This window comes from Scardinius erythrophthalmus (assembly GCF_964197995.2).
Source record: "Scardinius erythrophthalmus genome assembly, chromosome: 23".
Lineage (NCBI taxonomy): Eukaryota > Metazoa > Chordata > Actinopteri > Cypriniformes > Leuciscidae > Scardinius > Scardinius erythrophthalmus.
In genome coordinates this window covers 23964502-23986090 of record NC_138243.1, presented here as the reverse complement: position 1 = coordinate 23986090, position 21589 = coordinate 23964502, and the positions used below count along the sequence as shown (strand labels likewise).

At 34.8% G+C, this 21589-nt stretch overlaps 1 protein-coding gene across 3 annotated transcripts in view; it reads left to right on the top strand.

The window, feature by feature from the left end:
- Positions 1-21338, top strand: part of gdpd5a (glycerophosphodiester phosphodiesterase domain containing 5a) — a 30737-nt gene extending 9399 nt beyond the window's left edge. Inside the window, exons 2-16 of one of the 3 annotated variants that reach the window (XM_081354152.1) lie at positions 3034-3198; positions 10670-10773; positions 11120-11213; positions 11972-12031; positions 12118-12216; positions 12326-12419; positions 13909-14054; positions 14300-14382; positions 14923-15073; positions 15153-15374; positions 16362-16519; positions 17059-17206; positions 17444-17526; positions 18107-18216; positions 20659-21338. In XM_081354152.1, the coding sequence (XP_081210278.1) occupies positions 3082-3198; positions 10670-10773; positions 11120-11213; positions 11972-12031; positions 12118-12216; positions 12326-12419; positions 13909-14054; positions 14300-14382; positions 14923-15073; positions 15153-15374; positions 16362-16519; positions 17059-17206; positions 17444-17526; positions 18107-18216; positions 20659-20774 (1785 nt within the window). In that variant the 5' untranslated portion in view covers positions 3034-3081 and the 3' untranslated portion in view covers positions 20775-21338. Of the gene's footprint in view, positions 1-3033; positions 3199-10669; positions 10774-11119; positions 11214-11971; positions 12032-12102; positions 12217-12325; positions 12420-13908; positions 14055-14299; positions 14383-14922; positions 15074-15152; positions 15375-16361; positions 16520-17058; positions 17207-17443; positions 17527-18106; positions 18217-20658 lie in introns of all 3 variants that reach the window. The other 2 variants (XM_081354151.1, XR_014029267.1) reach the window with 2 other exon arrangements.
- Positions 21339-21589: the final 251 nt, after the last annotated feature.

Below are 21589 nucleotides of genomic sequence, written 5' to 3'. Positions count from 1 at the left end.
ATGTCTCTGTTTTCAAAAGTTTGCATTTTTGTAATGGTAATGGTATAATCAGTTAAAGGTACAATATGTAGTTTTTTTTTGCTTTAAAAATAGCAAAAATCACTATATCTATGTTATATATTTTTTTTAGTTGTGTACTTACATTATCCCGACTGTTTCCAACAACTTTCAAACCAGGAGAAATTTGTAATTTAATTCGAAGACACGGACCGTTTCTTTATTTCCGTTTTGTCCCCGTCAATGGCGTCATATCTGTGTTCTCCCTGGTTCCCGCTCGTGCTGCCATAGCAACCAGAGCCCTCTGATAGTAACCAAGGCGACAGACGTGGACAACTGTGTAGTTCGTAATGTCTATCTGCACGCTGTTGTTGTTTCGTTCAAACATTATGGACCATGGCAAGCAGACTTTGGATAAAAAAGGAGAACTAAAATGAGAATCAATATCAGCGCGGTGTTTTCGAGATGCCTAGAGCTCCCATAGACAGTATATAAACGAGAGCTCCACATCCGAGACTTCGACCGCTCCTACATGTACTTTATTAAACAGGTGAGCACATTTACATAAAACTAATCAATGTTTTATAGTTCAACAATGATAAAATGTCAGAATATGATCTGTATGTTATTCTAATGTTGATCTAGCTTACTGCTAGTCTCATACAGACAAACTAACACATAGAATAACATAAATTTCAACACATTCAAATGCAGTTTAGTGTGATAGTGTAATGTTAGACCAAGTGAAACAGCGCTGCGTTACCACACAAGTTTAATTTGTCTAATAAACTGACCTGTGAGTAGTAATTCTGCACTTGCGTGTAGTTCGGTATAATGAAATGTCCATATTCCTTTTATATCCGCGGGACTCACGTCGCGTGTGGAGCTGATAGCTGTCTCTTAGCAATCCCGAACTGCTTCATATCACAGTCATTATAAAAACATAGATGTATTTACTCATCCATAAACATTATTAGATCGGTCGGCTTGACGTTGACGACAAGATCCATAATTCTTAGCAAATGTTGCGTCATCAAACTACGCCTTTGTTATTGTAAATAGGTTAGCGACCCCTAGCGGCGAAAAAATTACATATTGTACTTTTAATGGTATACTTTTCAAAAACGTGCACTTTGAAACACATTTTCAAAGTTTACATTTTCAGGCACACCATTGTCGTGTAAATGAACGGCCAAAGCGCATGTTATCAAATGTTAATGTTATCAAATGAAACTTTATTGTAAACTGTTCCCAACTTTTGTTTCAGCTTCACAGCTGCATATGGGGAACTAAATGAACCTTATTCCTCAAGCTGCAAAGGTTTGTGAGTGACAGTCTGGTGGTGTCTGCTGAACTGAGCTTTGGGGAATATGGTGACCTGTAGACTGACAGAAAGGTGCTTTCATTCCGTCGGGTCGCATCTGAATATCTGACTCCGTAAAATATGGAATTCTGTAAGTGTGTCTCACAGCTCAGAATCAAAAAGCTGCTGTCACACAGAGTCCTGTAGGACCCGTTCTCAACCTCAGACGGGCCGCTCACAGTCCGTTCACTGACCATCAGATGCAAATTGCACACAAAACTGCCAAGAACTCTCTTGATCCAGCTAGATCTTATCTGATTGGCCAGGATGGTGGAATAACTGCATATTCTTCATTATTTCTTAGTTAATCATATGTCCCAAAATTATCAGTACTTTTCACTTTTGAATGAATAGAAATAGAAAATCTACACATACATTTCTGCAAAAGATGTTTTTATTAAGGATGCACCAATATTTACATTTTTCTTGATACCGATAAGCTGATAATTATCGCCGATAATCGATAAATGGGCGATGCTAAAATTCTTCTAAACTATTTTGCATAACGCTGCATTCACACGGGGCATCGTCGTCAACGCTTGACAGAGGCCGTGTCTGAAGCTTGGTGCTGATGTGACCGATCTGACAACAGCCAATCACATTACTTTTCTGGTGTTGCATGAACGCAATTGGCTAACGTCTGAGCTAGGGTATTTGCATAGGTGATCTGATTGGCTGACGCCTGCGTTGGCGCTTGAAAATTTGAAAAGTTTTCAACTTCTGCCACGAGCAAAGCCAGTGATGCACCGCAATGGAACCCACAATTCAGTTCGGCAACACATGATGTAACCCATTCAAAGTAAATGAGAAGCGTGTGAATGCACTGTAAATTAATTAAAAAATAAAACACACACAGGAAAGTTTTAAACTGCTAAAAGTGAATTTAGGCATCTCTACATTATAATGCACAGTATTAAAAATGTATATTCATTTTGAAATTTGCTAAATACTTTAGTGTTTATTAAATTACTATTGTTTTTAAAAATTAACTTTGAGCATTAGATTATGGAAGCTTCTTCCACCACAGAATAAAAAATAAATAAGGTAATTGCAACATTTTATCGGTTCTGACTTTTTTTTTCTCACAATTGTGGTTTAAATCTCGCAATTCTGATTTTTACTATTCCAGAATTGCGTGAAATAGTCGCAATTGCGAGTTACAAAGTCAGAATTGCGAGATATAAATTTGCTTATTAAATATCCAATAACAGTGAAACAATAAATTAAAACAAATGGTCCATAAATGTGTTTTATAAACATAATTGTTTGTAATTTAGTCTTAATTTAATTTATTTGTTAAGTGCTGCCAGTTGCCATTGTTTTCAGCTGCTGTTTGATGTAATTTCCTGTATTATCCATGATGGTTTCATTATGAAAAGATTTTATACTTTTCATTTCACTTGGCATTAAATGGCAAGGTTAACTCGCTTTACTGTTGACCTACAGATTCCTGCAATTATTACTGACGTATTGTTTATGCTCCGGCGCTGTATTTTCTCTGGTATGTTTTCCTAAGGCAAGTTTCCCAGACTCAAAGCTAAAAGACTAAATCCTCCACTGGTTTTTCAGTTCAATGTCAACACTGAGAGTATAATTTAGTTGAAGAAAGGGTTTCATCTCAGTGTCTTGTTACCAATAATGCCGTTTCTCACAGATGTGTCTCGTCCCTGCAGGTCTGCAGTGTGTGAGTGGGATGACTGCAGATCAGCTGTGGCCTGACTATGGTGAAACACCAACCGTTACAGGTGTATGAGAGACAAGTGTGTTTGTCTTGTCTGACCGGGATCTACGGCTGCCGCTGGAAACGGTACCAACGCTCCCATGACGACAGCTCCAAGGTAACCACAGCATCATCCATTGTGGGAGAAGCCTTTGTACTCTAACCGCATAAAGACCGAATGCAAAAATTACACTGACCTGTTGAGTAATTGACCTTTCACCATAAAACGTTACAGACCAATCATGTCTTCTAATGTAACTCTATGGAGAAACTGTATGTGTCCTCATTTACAAATGAGCATCACATCAAAATAAGGACACCTATATTTGACCCAAGACAAAGTAATGTTAATAACTTAATGTTAATTCATTTATATGAACATTGTAGAGTATGTGTTTTCTTTCTCAACTGTTTACGTTCACTTAAAACAGAACTGACTGTGTTTACGTGAAAAGACCGCATTTTGACGTTATATTGTGTGTATTTGACTGTTCAAGTGCAATAAGCAGCGTAATAGAACTCAATTTTGTTCTGAGAGGCGGCTGTGAGCACAAAATCTGCAGGAATTATTAAAATAATGTGCAATACGCGCGATCCCACAGCGAAATTCAAGTCCTGTAAACCAACAATATTCATCCGGAGCAATGAAACAAGTGGGAGGCGGGTTTGTGTGTCAAATCGCTGTCGGAGAGATGAGAGAGAGAGAAAGCACAGCTGGTATCATGTAACTATTCTGAGGAGAATGAGTATTGGAAGCGTTTCAGATATTTCAGCATCGAAAAATCTATATTTTTGACAACACTTGCACTTGGTTTATTATTTCAGATGCCTTTTAAAAAGTCTACAATTGAACAATGTATATATTATATATAAATTCAACCCACCAAAGTGGCTTGTAGGAGGGTGGGTGTTAGTGTCAAGCCCTACATGTATATATTGTGTTGTGTGTAATGCTAAATAGCAGCATGCATTTGTGGGAAGCTTTCATGCTTTTAACTCAATGAGAGCGAAATAAAACTGTCTTGAGTTGAAGCTGTTGCTGTTTTGTCGGTCTCCCCTTTTGCCCCTCCACTCTCGCAGTTCACCAAGCAGACTTTTGTAGCATTTCTCAAAAGCGTGGAGAACTGACTGCTGCTGAAACAGGGAGATTTAATGACCCTTTAAAGGCTGACGGCAGAACCGAAGGGCAACTTGGCAATCAGTAATGAAGTCCCTCTCCTTTCTCCTCTGCTGTCTGACTGACTCTCTATCAGACAGAGAGAAACTCAAGCCAGGGTTTCAGATTCCCTGGAGGACGTGTTGTAGGTCAATTCCAACCTGTATACAACACAGCGAGAGGCTTAGTCAGGTCTCTCTGTCTCTCTTTGACTTGTCTGTTCAATGTCTGGGGACACCAAACTGGATACTGGCATTATTTCGCAAAGTTATTCAACCAGAAATGCCCGTTATTTTAACCAGGCATCCATTCCAGCGCAGCGATCAAATGTTCTAACCTGAACTGAGCCGCAGTCAGATTGGAAATCACACCTTATCTAATCTTTACAGAAAGTCTTCTAATATTCATAGGGTATCAAGCTTAAATGTTGGAACAATAATTGATTTAAAGATAAAAATCAAGCTCAGTTTCATCCAGGGAAAACTGAATGAAAACAAATATATATATATAATATTTATTATTATTATTTAACACATATACTGTGCAGTTAGCAGTATGCTAGTATTCTAACCTGATCTGTTTTTTTTTGTGTGTTCCTGTCTGGTTTGAAGCTTGCAATGATTCAGTTTGTGGGTTTTTGTTCTTTGTTTTCACCTCCCCACAAAAAAAAGTCTTGAACACACACACACAAACACGCACTCTCACACCCGGTCATTAGTTCACCTTCGCATTGAGAGCAAACTCATCAGAAGCCCTGTGATTGGCTGGCATACCGCTGGCCCCGCCCACTCTAAAATTAGAACACGGTAACGATGTGTCTGGAGGAGCTGATTGGATTGAGGGATTAGCAGCTGTCAGCTGTGCAGAATGATTGAACGGAACAGTGAAATGTGTCCTTTGCTTTAGCATGACTACGCTACAATACACACGACAAATAAAATATGAGTCAGTCCATTTTTAAATTCTCTTTGAGGGTTAATGGAATAATTAGAAAACTATATGCGAGTTGTTTATGTTGAGAGTTGTATTTAAGGCATGTCAGATTACTTATTGTGGTCTTTTTTTTAAATGTTACAAAAGACCTTTATAATGTTACAAAAGATTTCTATTAATCAAATAATCAAAAAATATATATATAATAATTCTAAAAAAAAAACAGCTAGCAGCACAGCTGCTTTCAACATTGATCATAATAAGAAACGTTTCTTGAGCAGCAAATAATCATATTATAATGAATTCTGATGGTAATTATGCTGAAAATTCAGCTTTGCATCACAGGAATAAATTACATTTTAAAATATATTAAAATAGAAAACTGTTCTTTTAAATGGTATTAATATTTCACAATATGACTGTTTTTACTGTATTTTTAATCAAAATAAATGCAGCCTTTGTAAACATAAAAGATGTCTTTCTTTAAAAACATAAAAACATTAGCATATTCTAACTGGGTTGGGGGTGAAAATGACAGTAAATGACCCTAATTCACCCTAAATCTGAACGAAACACCCACAGAATCTCGGGACGTGGTCATCAGATCTCTTCCACGACTCCAGATGAGTGAAAGGTCTTTTTGGGTTCTGAGAGTCTGCATGCCAGCAGGATGCGAGCCATCTGATCTGGAAACTGAACTTAGATGTCTCTCTGCACCTTGTGTTACCCAAAAGATTAATGTACTGTGGAATAATGGCAAATAACATGGCTTTCTTATTTCCAACATGCAGAAATGTACAGTGCAAAATGCACAAGTATAGTCCAATTCATGAGCAAATTAGTCTTACGACTTACGGCTTGACAAATCCTGGAAAACTGAATGAACTCACTGAATCAGTTAGAGCATTTCTAAATGAATTGATTCATCTTTATATTTTAATTAACAACTATTTTTATATATTTTGTGTGTGTGTATATGTATGTATATATATATATATATATTATAAATGTTACAATTATAAATTTAAATTATTATAAGGAGTAACCCCTTTCTCTACAGTGTCCAACATGTCACAGGTTACTGAATAACATTTGAGAATCATACATAAATGATATAATATCAACATGACATCCCCATTCACTGAATGAGATCTTTTACACTATCATCATCAGGTGAGCTGTGACAAGTTGGACTGTTATTACATCAGCCTTTATCTCCTGTTAACAGAACAATGAACCTCCGCTCTCTCTATCTCTAACAGCTACCTTGCCTGGTCTCCCAGGAAACATGCTTTGGTGCCAGGCAATGTCTCTCTCTCCCTCTCTCTCTCTCTCTCTCTCTCTCTCTCTCTCTCTCTGAAAGATCTTGCTGTGCTGCAGTTGTTCTATTGCTGCTGTAATTTGCTGTGGAACACTGTGTGGTTTCTATGGTGAAGGAATTCAATTGCCATCTTAAACTTATTAGTAGTTACTTCAGCTCACAATTTAATATACTCTCTAAAAATTTAAGACCTCAGCGGCTTTTTACCTTCCCTTGCCACTCTTGATATGTGATGAATGGGGGTTTGCATAATGTGAACATGTTATTAAGGATATAAAGAGCGATATTAAAAACAAATAAATAAAGTCTGCATGGACTGTTACTGACAGACACTATGTACTCTAGTGTATGAGATTTAAAACGTTTAAAATAAGTGCATCATCTGGGTATTTATTTAAAGTGCAAATTTTCTTGGAATTTCAGTGTTTATACTAGGGATTCACCGATGTATCAACCCATAATTGGCATAAAAGCAATAATTTTCACTATCATCCATCGGCCGATTGTTTAAAAACAGCCAACGATCAGGGCAAAAAAAACGTGTCCGACTGTAACTCCTATTGTGTGTGAAGAAAATGTCTCTTGTGTTGAATTTAGGGCTGTTAATGCGGCAATAACACATTTATAGTTTAAAGAATAGTGACGTTAAAGCAGGCTCTATTTGACCCATAGTTCAAGCCAGGGTTGCCATGTCCGCGCTTTTCCCTACACCAAATATTTTTTGTAGCGCCTCCCATCCAAAAACCACAAAGAGCTTTGCGCTTTTGTTACTTTTGATATGAAACAAAGTCTCAGCTTTCAAATTCTGCCCATTTTATCACAAAATTCAAACAATAAATGGCGTTTTGGCGCTCTTAAATGTGACGTGACAGATCCAGTTGAAGCAGCAGAATGGAACGGCAGTCGTTTCTCGCACTTCAATACAAGTTATAGCACGAAAAAACATGCATAACTTACAGAAATGTATCATGTCCCATGTATTCGCAATCAGTGTTTCAGTCGCGGCGGCAATAAAAAAGCTTGTGAACAGTGTTTCACTTAACATTGCATTTACGTCAGGAAAGTTATCTAATGTTCACAGTTCGTTGGTTAGCTATAAAAACACTAAAGAGGAGCTTATTTACTGTTAATTATGTATGCATGTTTGAATAAATTTGTCATGAAGACAAGTGTTATTGAAAACTTATGGAAGCTTGTTTCCGCCACTGAATAAAACATTTTAAAGGGGTGGTTGATTGCTATTTCACTTTTTTCATTTTAAATACTGTGTAATGTTGCTGTTGGTGCATGAACAGTATCTGCAAAGTTGCTGCGCTGAAAGTTCAACGTAAGCGGAGATATTGTCTTTTAAAAATCAGGAAGTTTAATGCCTACAAAAATGACTCGAATGGGACTACAACGAGATACTTCCCGGGTTTTATACGTAACTAACCCATACATTTACATCAACCCTCCCTCCGGAACATGTTCTGCTGTCGAAGAGGAGTTATAGTGGAGAGCTGTAGCTGTCAGGTCTTCTGTGTTCAGGCTTCCTACAGACGCTGTAGTTCGTCAACAATGGTTAAAATTTAAGTTTGATTATGTTCCTGACAATTACAATCGTAGTTTAGCTCTCTGTGCTGCGCATTTTACGGAAGACAGCTTCCAGAATCTACACGAGTTCAATGTCGGATTCAACAAGAAACTATTACTCCAACATGAAGCAGAGGGAGCAGTTGTTGGGGCACAACCTGCAAGTAAGATTTAATCATTTTAAATCCATTTCCCTGTATAATTTAAGAAGACGTAATAGTTTTATCAAGGATGTAAAAAAATGCCAGCGCTGGCTTTAGTATGACAGATGCGTACAAACATTTTGGACCCGAATTTGTAATATGTACAAATTTTGTAAACGTATTTTCCATGTATAGCTACTTTATGACGTAATTTTTTTATTTGATCAAGAACGCAAACCAATGCCAAAGCTGTTTGGTTATAGTAGCTAGTTAGTTCGATGTTATTTTGTGTGTATAAGAAACGTGTACAAACTTCAAAAAATGATCGCAACAGCGAACTTTAGCTGCTGTTATCACATGTACACCTAAAGAAAAGGACAAACTGAGTAAACTAGGCTACTAAGTTTTGTGAATAGTTAAACGGTTTTTCATTCTATCAATAAAACAATATCTTTAAAAAACGGTATTACTCAGTCATGTATTCAGTTATATCAGGGGGAAACCGTATCTCAAAAGCTAACAAACAGCAGTAGCATTTTCAAGTAACAGCGTATGGAAATTCTTTGAGAAAATAATAATAATAAAAGAAAATTACCATTCAGAAACGTTTAGTAAGAGCCGTGTTTGCGGAGGTTCTGCTTGACTCTCTTCATCACCGCTCTCTGGGTCTGATTCTAGCTCAAACTGATGAGGCAATATTGACACCATTACATTTGCAGCACATGCAACTGTCGCCCGTAAAGGTAATGGGCGTGAAGATTCCGGACGCAGTTTAGCCAATTACAACACACCGGCCGAACTAACCAATCTGAGCCCATTGCCTGTTTCTGAGGGAGTGGTTTCATAGAATCAGGAAGTCAACCGGTTGTTCAAATGACAGAGGAGGAAGCGGCTTACAATAAAGGTGAAATTTATGAAAAATAAGGCGTTTTTTAACAAACGAAACACGAAGACATGTTATATTGCAGCCCATAAACACAATCAAGCAAAGAAAAAAGGCAGTAAACCACCCCTTTAAAAGATAATTGCGACTTTTTATCTCACAATTGCGAGTTTACATCTCGCAATTCTGACTTTATTTCTCAGAATTGCGAGATATAAAGTCAGAATTGCGTGAAATAAAGTCAGAATTCTGAGATATAAAGTCAGAATTCTGAGATATAAAGTCAGAATTGCGAGATATAAAGTCGCAATTGCGTCTTATAAAGTCAGAATTCTGACTTTTTTTCTCGCAATTGCGACTTTATATCACGCAATTCTGACTTTATATCTCAGAATTCTGACTTTATATCACACAATTCTGACTTTATAACACATAATTGCGAGTTTATATCTCGCAATTCTGACATCTTTTCTCAGAATTGTGAGATATAAAGTCCAATTCTAAGGGGAAAAAAAAGATGGACTTTTTTTTTTTTTTTACCTTAGAATAGTTTATATCTCACAATTCCGACTTTATAATACGCAATTGCGACTTTATATCATGCAATTCTGACTTTATATCTCACAATTGCGTGATATAAAGTCAGAATTCTGAGATATAAAGTCAGAATTGCGTGATATAAAGTCACAGTTGCGAGAAAAAAAGTCAGAATTCTGACTTTATAACACGTAATTGTGACTTTATTTCATGCAATTCTGACTTTATATCTCGCAATTCTGACTTTAAAACACGCAATTCTGACTTTAAAACACGCCATTACGACTTTATTTCACGCAATTCTGACTTTAAAACACGCAATTCTGACTTTAAAACACGCAATTACGACTTTATTTCACGCAATTCTGACTTTATATGTCGCAATTCTGACTTTAAAACACGCAATTCTGACTTTAAAACACGCAATTACGACTTTATTTCACGCAATTCTGACTTTAAAACACGCAATTCTGACTTTAAAACACGCAATTACGACTTTATTTCACGCAATTCTGACTTTATATCTCGCAATTCTGAGTAATAAAGTCAGAATTGCGAGATGTAAACTCGCAATTGTGAGATAAAAAGTCGCAATTGTCTTCTTTTTTTTTTGTGGCGGAAACAAGCTTCCATAAAAACTACCTTATGTGCAACTGAGTTGTATATGAACATTTCTGATTTATTTGAGTTTAGTTATTATATCTGAAAATCAATAGCAATTGAATATAATAGTTTGGGCTCTGTTGTTAATTTTAACCTCTAATATTATTGTAATAATGTACCAAATGAGAGGGTTCCCTGTATAGTTTAAGGCTTTAGTTGGAAGATAATTTTTTCCCTTTATGAAAATCAAACTAACGGTATCGGCAGATATAATTCTGATATCGGCAGAGAAATGTAGTGTCCATACATCTCTAGTTTATACAGTACTATACTTCACTTTCTACTACAAAACGGCTATAGTACGCAAATTGCGACGCACCTTAAGCGTCCGTCTCCTGCAGTGCATGTGTGTGTGCATCACTTCCTGTTTTTGCTTTTCAGTGGGAATGCTCATGGTTCTTCCTCCTCTGCTGTTCATTTCTCCTCCTCCTCATCTGGTCCTACTTCTGGTTGGAGGCCCGTAATGACTACAATGAGTTCAACTGGTGAGTTCAGCCTGGAGGAACCTGCTGTTTCGGAAGTGACATCAGCTGGTCATTAACTCTGGACCCTGCTGCGTGTCCTCGCCATGAAACTGACATCAACCCTATGAATACACATTTCATTACTAGAGCATGTTTTATGCGTTTACTATGAGTTACTAGTAATTGCATGGTTTACAGTCCATTATATTTGCAAAAATTGGATTGCATATGAAGGTTCTGAAGTCATTTTACACACAAAGGGTTGAAAAACATCTTTCTTGTGTGTGTAAAGCACGCTTTGTATCCCCCCCCCCCCCCCCCCGTTGGTGTGTGTGAACCTCTCTAATTGGTTTTATTTCGCTGGCAGGTTGTTATATAATCGTTCGGCTGTTTGGAAGGATGGCACAGTTCCTATTCTCGCCACAACACTCACAGGATTCTCTTACACTGCATTTTTAATGGTGAGTGCTCTTCACACACGCACATGTGACAGAGAAAGGGAGCAGTGCCTTTAAACTTTTTGTTACCTTTTAATTGTCGCAAGCATCACCATTGTGTCCTTGATTATATTTGTATTTATGTTTGAAGAACTTAACCACAGGTTTCTTCTAGGGTCAGGAATTAATCGGCACTTATTTTGGTGGTCAAAATTATTAGAACTTTTTTTTTTTATGTTTTAAAAGAAGTCTGTTCTGCTCACCAAGGCTTAATTTATTTGATCCAAAATACAGCAAAAACAGTAATATTGTGAAATATTTTTACAATTTAAAATAACTGTTATATTTTAATATATTTTAAAATGTAATTTATTCCTGTGATCAAAGCTGAATTTGAAAAATCAGTTTTACCAACACAGAAATAAATTGCATTTATAAAATATATTCAAATAGAAAACAGTGAAATTGTTAAAATATTTCACAATATTTCTGTTTCTTTGTGCCGGGAAGTGTATACTGTACACACCCATACACACACCCATACACACACATAGAAACACAATGCTTATATACAGTGTGTGTGTATATATATATACATATATATAACATATATATATATATATAACATGTAGAATATAATATATAATATAATATAATATATAAGATGTCTCTATTATACACATCAATAATTATCACAAAAACTTAAAAAATATTTATATACCTGTATATATATGTGTGTGTGTGTATGTATATAAATCTTTTTTTCTTTTTTTTTTTTTCAGATTCTTGCACTTTGTCACATTGCACTGGGGCAGCAGCTTAACTTATACTGGATCCATAAGGTGAGACAGAACCTCTTTAAGTCTGTTTAAGTCTAGAACCAGACCAATATTCTGAATGTAAATTAAAAAAGTTTTATTTCCCACAGATTGTAGTTTTGGCTGTTCTGCTCTCCACCATAACAGGAGTGGTGTCCATTGAGGATTTCTGGCAGGACGAATGGGACATTGTCATAATTTCTCTGCAGGTCGGATCAACATCATCAGCATATTACTGTCCAATGTCTTGAGGTCTTACTTGACAATTCAAGTGTGATATTTGAAAGTGTGTTCTGTCTCATGTTTTTGCTGGTGTAGTTCACAGGGCCGTTCCTGCACATCGGGGCTTTAGCTGTGGTCACAGCATTAGGGTGGGTCATCGCCGGTCAGGTGGTACGCGGAGAGCGATCAAGTGAGTTGAAGGTCATGTGAGGGGAAATGGCTGATCGGGTCAAAGCCAGGACGACTGTAATTTCAATCACGCGCTCCTGCGCCAATAAATAAATAAATCACAGTTAATTTTTAATTTTCCATTCCACAATAACCACGGTTTCCTCAAAAATATTTTTAAACATTGATAATAATAATACATGTTGCTTGATCACCAAATCAGCAAATCAAATCATGTGACACTGAAGACTGGAGTAATGATGCTGAAAATTCAACTCCATCACAGGAATAAATTGGATTTTAGGAATAAACAGTTCTTTTAAACGTACAGTATGGCATTTTTCGCCGCTAGGGGTCGCTAACCTATTTACAATAACAAAGGCGTAGATTGATGACGCAACATTTGCTAAGAATTATGGACCTTGTCGTCAACGTCAAGCCGACCAATCTAATAATGTTTATGGATGACTGAATACATCAATGTTTTTTATCATGACTGTGATATGAAGCAGTTCGGGATTGCTAAGAGACAGCTATCAGCTCCAAACGGATATAAAAGGAATATGGACATTTCATTCTACCGAACTACACGCAGAATTACTACTCACAGGTCAGTTTATTAGACAAATTAAACTTGTGAGGTAACGCAGCGCTGTTTCACTTGGTCTAACATTACACTAGCACACTAAACTGCATTTGAATGTGTTGAAAAGTATGTGTTAGTTTGTCTGTATGAGACTAGCAGTAAACTAGATCAACATTAGAATAACATACAGATCATATTCTGACATTTTATCATTGTTGAACTATAAAACATTGATTAGTTTTATGTAAATGTGCTCACCTGTTTAATAAAGTACATGTAGGAGCGGTCGAAGTCTCGGATGTGGAGCTCTCGTTTATATACTGTCTATGGGAGCTCTAGGCATCTCGAAAACACCGCGCTGATATTGATTCTCATTTTAGTTCTCCTTTTTTATCCAAAGTCTGCTTGCCATGGTCCATAATGTTTGAACGAAACAACTACAGCGTGTAAATAGACATTGCGAACTACAAAGTTGTCCGCGTCAGTCGCTTTGGTTACTATCAGAGGGCTCTGGTTGCTATGGCAGCACGAGCGGAAACCAGGGACAACGCGGATATGACGCCGTTGACGGCGACAAAACGGAAATAAAGAAATGGGACGTTTCTCGAATTAAATTACAAATTTCTCCTGGTTTGAAAGTTGTTGGAAACAGTCGGGATAATGTAAGTACACAACTAAAAAAAATATATAACATAGATATAGTGATTTTTGCTATTTTTAAAGCAAAAAAGTTACATATTGTGCCTTTAAATTACAATATTTCACAATATTTAAGACTATTATAATATTTCGCACTTTGAGTATTGCTGTATTTTTGAATAAAAGCAGTCTTGGTGATCATAAAAGACTTGTACCGACCCCAACCTTTTGAACAGTGGTGTATTTTTTTTTGACATGCATACTGTATGTTTGTGTGTTTGCTCAGGACTCCAGGTTGTAACGCTGGTGGTTTATGTGAGCGTTCTCCTGGTTTTGTATCTGGTTCCCCTCTTGATCTCTTCTCCCTGCATCATGGACCGGTCCAAGCTCGGTCCTCGTCCTGCTGTCATTGGCCGTCGTGGAGCTCCAATGGTGAGTTTCATAATCCTGAAATGATTGACTTGCTTGTGGTTTCTTTCTGAAGTTTAGCAACAAATAGAAAGAGCTGGAAAGACTGCGTATCCCTGCTGTAGAGTAGCACTTACACTTAATCTAAACATTAAGCTGATTGAACGGTGAAGCTTAAACTGTTTGTTTGACTTCTTCTAAGGAGTGTTAAGACAGTAACTCGCATTACGCTCTCTCTCTCTCTCTCTCTCTCTCTCTCTCTTTCTCAGCTCGCTCCAGAACACACTATTATGTCGTTTAGTAAAGCGCTGCAACAGAAAGTCGCTGCCCTGGAAGCAGATGTTACCATTAGGTATCCATTTTGTTGTTGACTTTCTTAATGAAATTTCATATAACTTTTTTAATTCATTTTATTTTATTTCATTTCATTTATATTTTTTATTTTAATTTTTCTTTTTCTTTTTCTCTTTTTTTTTATTATCGTACCTTTTTGAATGAGACAAATTGAGAAAAATATTCTTAACAAGCTTCCAACATTACAGTAGAAAAGGCTACTTTATCAGCTTAATCAGCTACTTTATGAGAGAACCAATTTCTAATAAATTCTTAATTCATCTAAAAATATTTAAGATTTAAAAATGTATGTATTTATTTATTTTTTTGTATTTTGTTGAAATATGATGTCTTATTATTCAGTCTAAATCTTACATATTGAGAAAAATGAGTTTTTAATTCTTTCTAATAAATTATGACTATCTCAAAAATAGTTATTATTTAATATTTAATTTTGTTTTATTTTATACCTTTTTGAATATGAGAAAAGAATGTCTGCTGCTCTGATTGGCTCTGAATAACCAGACTCTTGTGTGATTGGATGCTTTTTTCACTTCAGTCTGGATGGAGTGCCCTTTCTGATGAGGGACCGCACGCTACGCAGGACCACCAACGTGGACAAACTGTTTCCTGCCCGTCAGGACCACGATGCCTCGTTCTTTAACTGGACAGAGATTCGCAGTCTCAATGCTGGACTTTGGTTCCTCAGGGTATTCAATTCTATTCCTTTCTCATTTCTGTTGTCTACATTCACTGATAACAAGGATTTTGACGTCATTTGTCCCTCAGGATGACCCGTACTGGACAGCGCAGTACTTGTCGGAGAAGGACCGCAACCGCACGGCCAATCAGACGGTGTGTAGCCTGGCGGAGCTGCTGCGTCTGGCTGCTAGAACCAACCGCTCCGTGATCTTCAGCCTGCGTCGACCTCCACCCCAGCATCCCCGGCACCAGCTCTGGGTCAGTGATGCACTGAAGGTGATTCAGAGATCCAGCATCCAGCCAGAACAGGTGAGAGCGGGACACACATGTAGACATTCAGCAGTGTTAGAAGTGACGGAATAAGATGAAGATTAGAAAATAAATGGACAACATGTTCTGAATGAGGCAAATCATTTCAAATAAATTCAGAATTTATCTAACAATATTTACGATTTTGTATTTAAAATGTATGTATTTATGTATTTTTTTTAGTTTATTGAAATGTTATCTTAATAAGCTTCTAAAATTAGACAAGACTTTTATCATCATTTTTATGAGACAAACAATTTCTAATACATTCAGAATTTATCTAACATAATTTAAGATTCAAAAATATATATTAAACAATATGTGTGTATGTATTTATAATGTTATCCTCATATTTAGTCTCAATTAATTAAATATAAGAAAAATATTTAGAAAAATATTCTTAATAAGCTTCTAAAATTAGAAAAGACCTATCATTTTATTAGCCAAATAATTTCTAATAAAATCAGAACTTTTGTAAATATTTGTAATATCAAAATCCATTTATTTATGATTTTTTTATACAGTTTGTTGAAATGTTATCTTAATAGTCTAAACCATAAATATTTAGAAAAATATTCTTAATAAGCTTCTAACTTTAAAAAATACCGTTATCATCATTTTATGAACCAAATAATTTCTAATAAATTCTGAATTTATTTGTTTAAAAATATTTTTTTATATAATTGTAGATTAATGTAGATTAATTAGATTAAATAGATTAATTAGTCAGTCTACATCTTAAATATTGAGAAAAATATTCTTATTAAGCTTCTAACACTAGAATAGACCTTTATTAGATACTACTTCATCAGCCGAATCATTTTTAATAAATTATGTATTTACCTAAAAAAAATATTTATTTACTTTTTTATATAGTTTGTTGAAATTTTGCCTTAATATTCAGTATAAGTCCTAAATATTCAGAATTTTTTTTTAACAAGCGTCTAAGATTATAAAAGATCTTAATAAGCTCCTTTGTCTGTTTAGGTGATGTGGACGCCTGACTGGTACAGGAAGAAGGTGCGTGCAGCCGTTCCTCTCCTTCAGCAAACGTCAGATGAGAAACTTCCTGTGGCTGAGCTGAAAGAAAGAGGGATCAGTACTCTGACCCTCCACTACAGCCAGGCCAGAGCTCAGGATATCAGGTACACACACACACACACACACACACACACATCTGCCTTTCGCAATCTGGATTGAACATCATACTGAAAGCATTTTGCAGTGAAATATAACATCAGATGTTCTCAATGCCTCTCGAAAGTTTACTATTGCTGTTACGGTAAAATCGTTGGATATTAAATTACTATTCAATTATTATGGGATACAGATTTTGGAAATATATTAATTTAACATCTACCATTATTTAATTTTATATCCATATTTTAATGGATTTTAATTTAATTATATAATTGATGCATCTGTATAATGTTATGATTATTATTATTGTTATTACTTTATGATATCTTATTATGCATTGTTTTGTAGTTTTACATTTATTTAATACATATTTGAATGTTTTTAATGTGAGATCTTATTTTTGGTGCATTATTTTATTGCTCTATATAATCAATTTTATAATTCCATTCAGATGAAAATAGAGCATGTGGTTTTGTTCTTAATACTTTTACTAAGCTCACTTTCTCTCTCTCTGTGTGTGTATATGTGTGTGTGTTGTGAGCAGGCAGTTTTCTGGCAGTAATTTGAGTGTAAACGTGTATACGGTGAACGAGCCGTGGCTTTATTCGCTCATGTGGTGCAGCGGGGTTCAATCTGTCTCCTCTGATGCCCCACACATCCTGAAGAAAGTGCCTAATCCTATCTGGATCATGGTACTGATCTCTCTCTCTCTCTCTCTCTCTCTCTCTCTCTCTCTCTCTCTCTCTCTCTCTCTCTCTCTCTCTCTCTCTCTCTCTGTCTATATATATATTATAAATAATGTTTTTTTTTTTTTTTTTATTCTACTCTACTTTATTCTATTCTATTCTGCCTGTGTTGTTTTTCTCAAGTTCTTTTATGTATTTATATTGATATCTAATGGCAGATTGCTGCTATAACATGTTTTGTAGAGTGCAGATGAATATGGCCTGATATGGATCACTTCAGATTTAATCTCTGTGGCGATTGTCATTGGCATTTTCATATTTCAGAAGTAAGTTCATCTCTTTTATCATGTGCTTTGAGGTGTTTCTAAATACGTTTTAATACTGGAATCAGTATGCTTTTGCTGTGTCGGTAAAGGCTTTAATGTGAGATACGCCGATTTCTGCACTCACACACATTTGCACGAACGCCTGCCTGATTTTCAGAGCAGTCCTCGGCATTGATGTTAGGTTGTTGTAGTTAGCATGCCTGCTATAAATCTGCTGGCCGGCCGGGCGCTTTTCAACTGATCGCTCTGCTCTTTTCTCTTTGGCAATCTACTTTCCCTCCGTTTTCTCGCTGTCCTCTGCTCTTTGCATGCGCCTGTCCTCCGCTGTACGCTGAAATTGCTCAGCTATCACCTGATCAGGTAATGAGGATGAGTATTTTAGGGACAGATTTTTTCTTTTTCTTTTCATCATTTGTCTCATGTGCGTTTACCTAATTTCTTAGCTCTGTTCTTCTCCCCCTTTTTAAGTTTTCTACCTCACTTTATCTCATCAAATATCTCAAGATGTGATACTTTTTGGCACTTTCAGCCCCTCAGAAGTGTGTTTTTGTGACGGTGTGTGGTCATCTTTTTTCCTCAGGTGGAAAATGAGTGGCATGCGCAGCTACAACCCTGAGCAGATCATGCTAAGCGCTGTGCGTCGGCCGAGCCGTGACGTCAACCTCATGAAGGAGAAACTGATCTTCTCAGGTGAGACTCATGAGCACAGCTGTGTGGAGATAAACCCTGGCTAGTACAAATGAGCACTCTGTGACCTCTGCGTATGGCTGTTACACACTGCCTCCTGGTGGCAGTCATAATGCAAGTGGTAACACTTCACAATTAGTTAAACATTAGTTAATGCAATTCAAATCATCAACTAATAGTAAACAGTTTATAAAATCTTGTAAATCATATAAATATACATATAAATATAGGAAGTGTGTGTGTGTATATATATATACAGTACCAGTCAAAAGTTTGGAAACGTTATTATTTTTAATGTTTTTGAAAGAAGTCTCTTATACTCATCAAGCCTGCAGTTAAAAAAAAAAAAAAAAAACAGTAATATTATGAAATATTATTACAATTTAAAATAATGGTTCTCTTTTTTAATATACTTTAAAATGTAATTTTATTTTTGTGATGCAAAGCTGAATTTTCATCAGCAAGTACTCCAGTCTTTGGTGTCTTATGATCCTTCAGAAATCATTCTAATATGCTGATTTATGATCAATGTTGGAAACAGTTGTGCTGCTTAATATTTTTTTTATAACCTGAGATACTTTTTTCAGGATTATTTGATGAATAAAAAGTTAAAAAGAACTGTATTTATTTAGAATAGAAATCTTTTGTAACAATATACACTACCGTTCAAAAGTTTGGGAACAATAACTATTTATTTTTTTAAGAAATTAGTACTTTAATTCAACAAGGATGCGTTAAATTGATAAAAGGTGATGGTAACGATTTATATTGTTAGAAATGTTTTTATTTTGAATAAATGCTGTTTTTATGAATAAAAGCTGTTAACGTTTTACTCATCAATGAATCCTGAAAAAAGTATTCCAAAAAAATATATTAAACCACACAACTGTTTCCATCATTGATAATAACTGAGTATCAAATCAGCATATATTAGAATGATTTCTGAAGGATCATAAGACACCAAAGACTGGAGTACTTGCTGATGAAAATTCAGCTTTGCATCACAAAAATAAATTACATTTTAAAATATATTAAAACAGAAAACCATTATTTTAAATTGTAATAATATTTCATAATATTACTGTTTTGTTTTTTTTTGTTTTTTTTTTTTTACTGCAGGCTTGATGAGCATAAGAGACTTCTTTCAAAAACATTAAAAATAGTAATGTTTCCAAACTTTTGACTGGTACTGTATATATAAAACATTATATAAATTAGTTATTAATTAAAATAATCTTGTTTTGTTGTTTATGTATATTTAGATTTGATATATATACATACAATTTTGTGTTTTTTTATTTCTGCACACGCCAAACCTTGTAAAAATGTAAGGTTTTGTATGTGCAGAAATAAAAAAAAATACAAAATTGTATTTATATATAAATATAATCTAAATAAACATAAACAACAAAATAAGATTATTTTAATTAATAACTAATATATATAATGTTTATATAGATTAATTATATATATAATATATATTAATTAAAGTAATCTTATTTTGTTGTTTGTTTATTTAGATTATTTATATTTATATATAAATACAATTTTGTAGTTTTTTTATATATATATATATATATATATATATATATATATATATATGTATATGTGTGTGTGTTTGTATATATGTATATATATATATATATATATATATATATATATATATGTGTGTATATATGTATGTGTGTATATGTGTGTATGTGTATATGTGTGTATATATACACAGTTATTAATATATCAATTATATATACAAAATAAATAACTAAATAATATTAGTTAATTAATAGCATTTATTATATATAATATGTAACTATAATAGTTAGTTACATTAGTTATAATAGTTACATATAATTATAACTATATTATGTAAACTATAATAAGCTAACAGTAAATGATGTATGTATATATATATATATACATATATATATATATATATATATATATATATATATATATATATATATATATATATATATATACTGTATATATATATATATATATATATATATATATATATATATATATATATATATATATATATATATATATATATATATATACTGTTAGTTTATTATACTCAGTCTACTGGAGTTATTATAACTCCATGTAACATTTGGTTGATTATGTACCAAAACATTAAATGATTGAAACCAACCAAAAATTTCAGAAAAATAATGTTAAGATGCACAGCCAGTTTTCAGTGATTTGGAAAAAGAGCACAGTTCAGAGAAACTGTCACATCACTCAGTCTCTGTCTTTATATGGCCAACAGTCATTTGAGTCTGACTACCAGGACCATCGTCACTCAGTGTGTCAGGGGAAGATGTGGCACATCTGGGCTCTGTGAATGTTTATTCATTTAAATATAGACCCCATATATCACCCCCTAGTGGATAAATCTGCCCTGTGAGTCTGACCTGTGAGTCTGCTTGTTTCATCCTTCAGAGATCAACAACAGTGTCGGTAGCACTGAAGAGCTTTCCGTCTACACCGGAAACGGACTGGACACGTACACACACGAGGACATCATGATGCCCGCACGTCATGCAGCGAAACTGTAGTGAAGACTTAAATCCATTTTATGGAATGAACATCTCAAGCTCAAAATCGGTCATTATTTTAGACCGAGTTGCTTTTTTTGAACGCTCTGATGGATGTTTATTTTGAACGGTTTTCGTTGGTTCACAGACTTTCTGAGGAATGTATTCCACTGATTCAGTGTTCTGCTTTGATGCCTTATGTAATGATGTATTTTTTCTGTATAAAACCATATTTCAAATGGAGCTGAGTTATTGTGCACTGTAAATTTTACTGTCCGAACTGTTGAAAGCAGGTAATAAAAGTGTCCTATTATTAATGTTCTTAAAGCACAGACTGAAGAATAATGGATTTAATGTTTAAGCATGCAGAAATCACAGGTTCAGAGATGTCCTGAACCCCAAACTAGTCAGATTGTAAAGCTTGATTGTAGGCTGATATGATTATTTATTTTTTATTTATTTTATTTTTGTAAAATATAATTTGCTTCTGATGATTCATATCTCATTTCAGTAGATTAAGGTTTCTTCTACATTGCTGTATTAATGTCTTAAGTGATTTATTTTGTAATGAAATCTCTTGCGTTGAGTGTTTTGAAGTGAATTATTATGTTTGAAGAAATTAGTATATTAGATGAATTCAGGTACATTGAGCCAATCATTCAGGAAAAAAAAAAAGAAAAGAAAAAAGGCTGAGTACTTTTTAGTAGTTGATGGGAGAATCAATTGACCACTTGCTTCGAAAAATGATTCACTGTTTCGAAGTGTTTGAAACGACACCTGCTGGTCAGAACAGTGTAACTGCAAAAAAAACTAAGGCCAAACATGCATAAAAACAC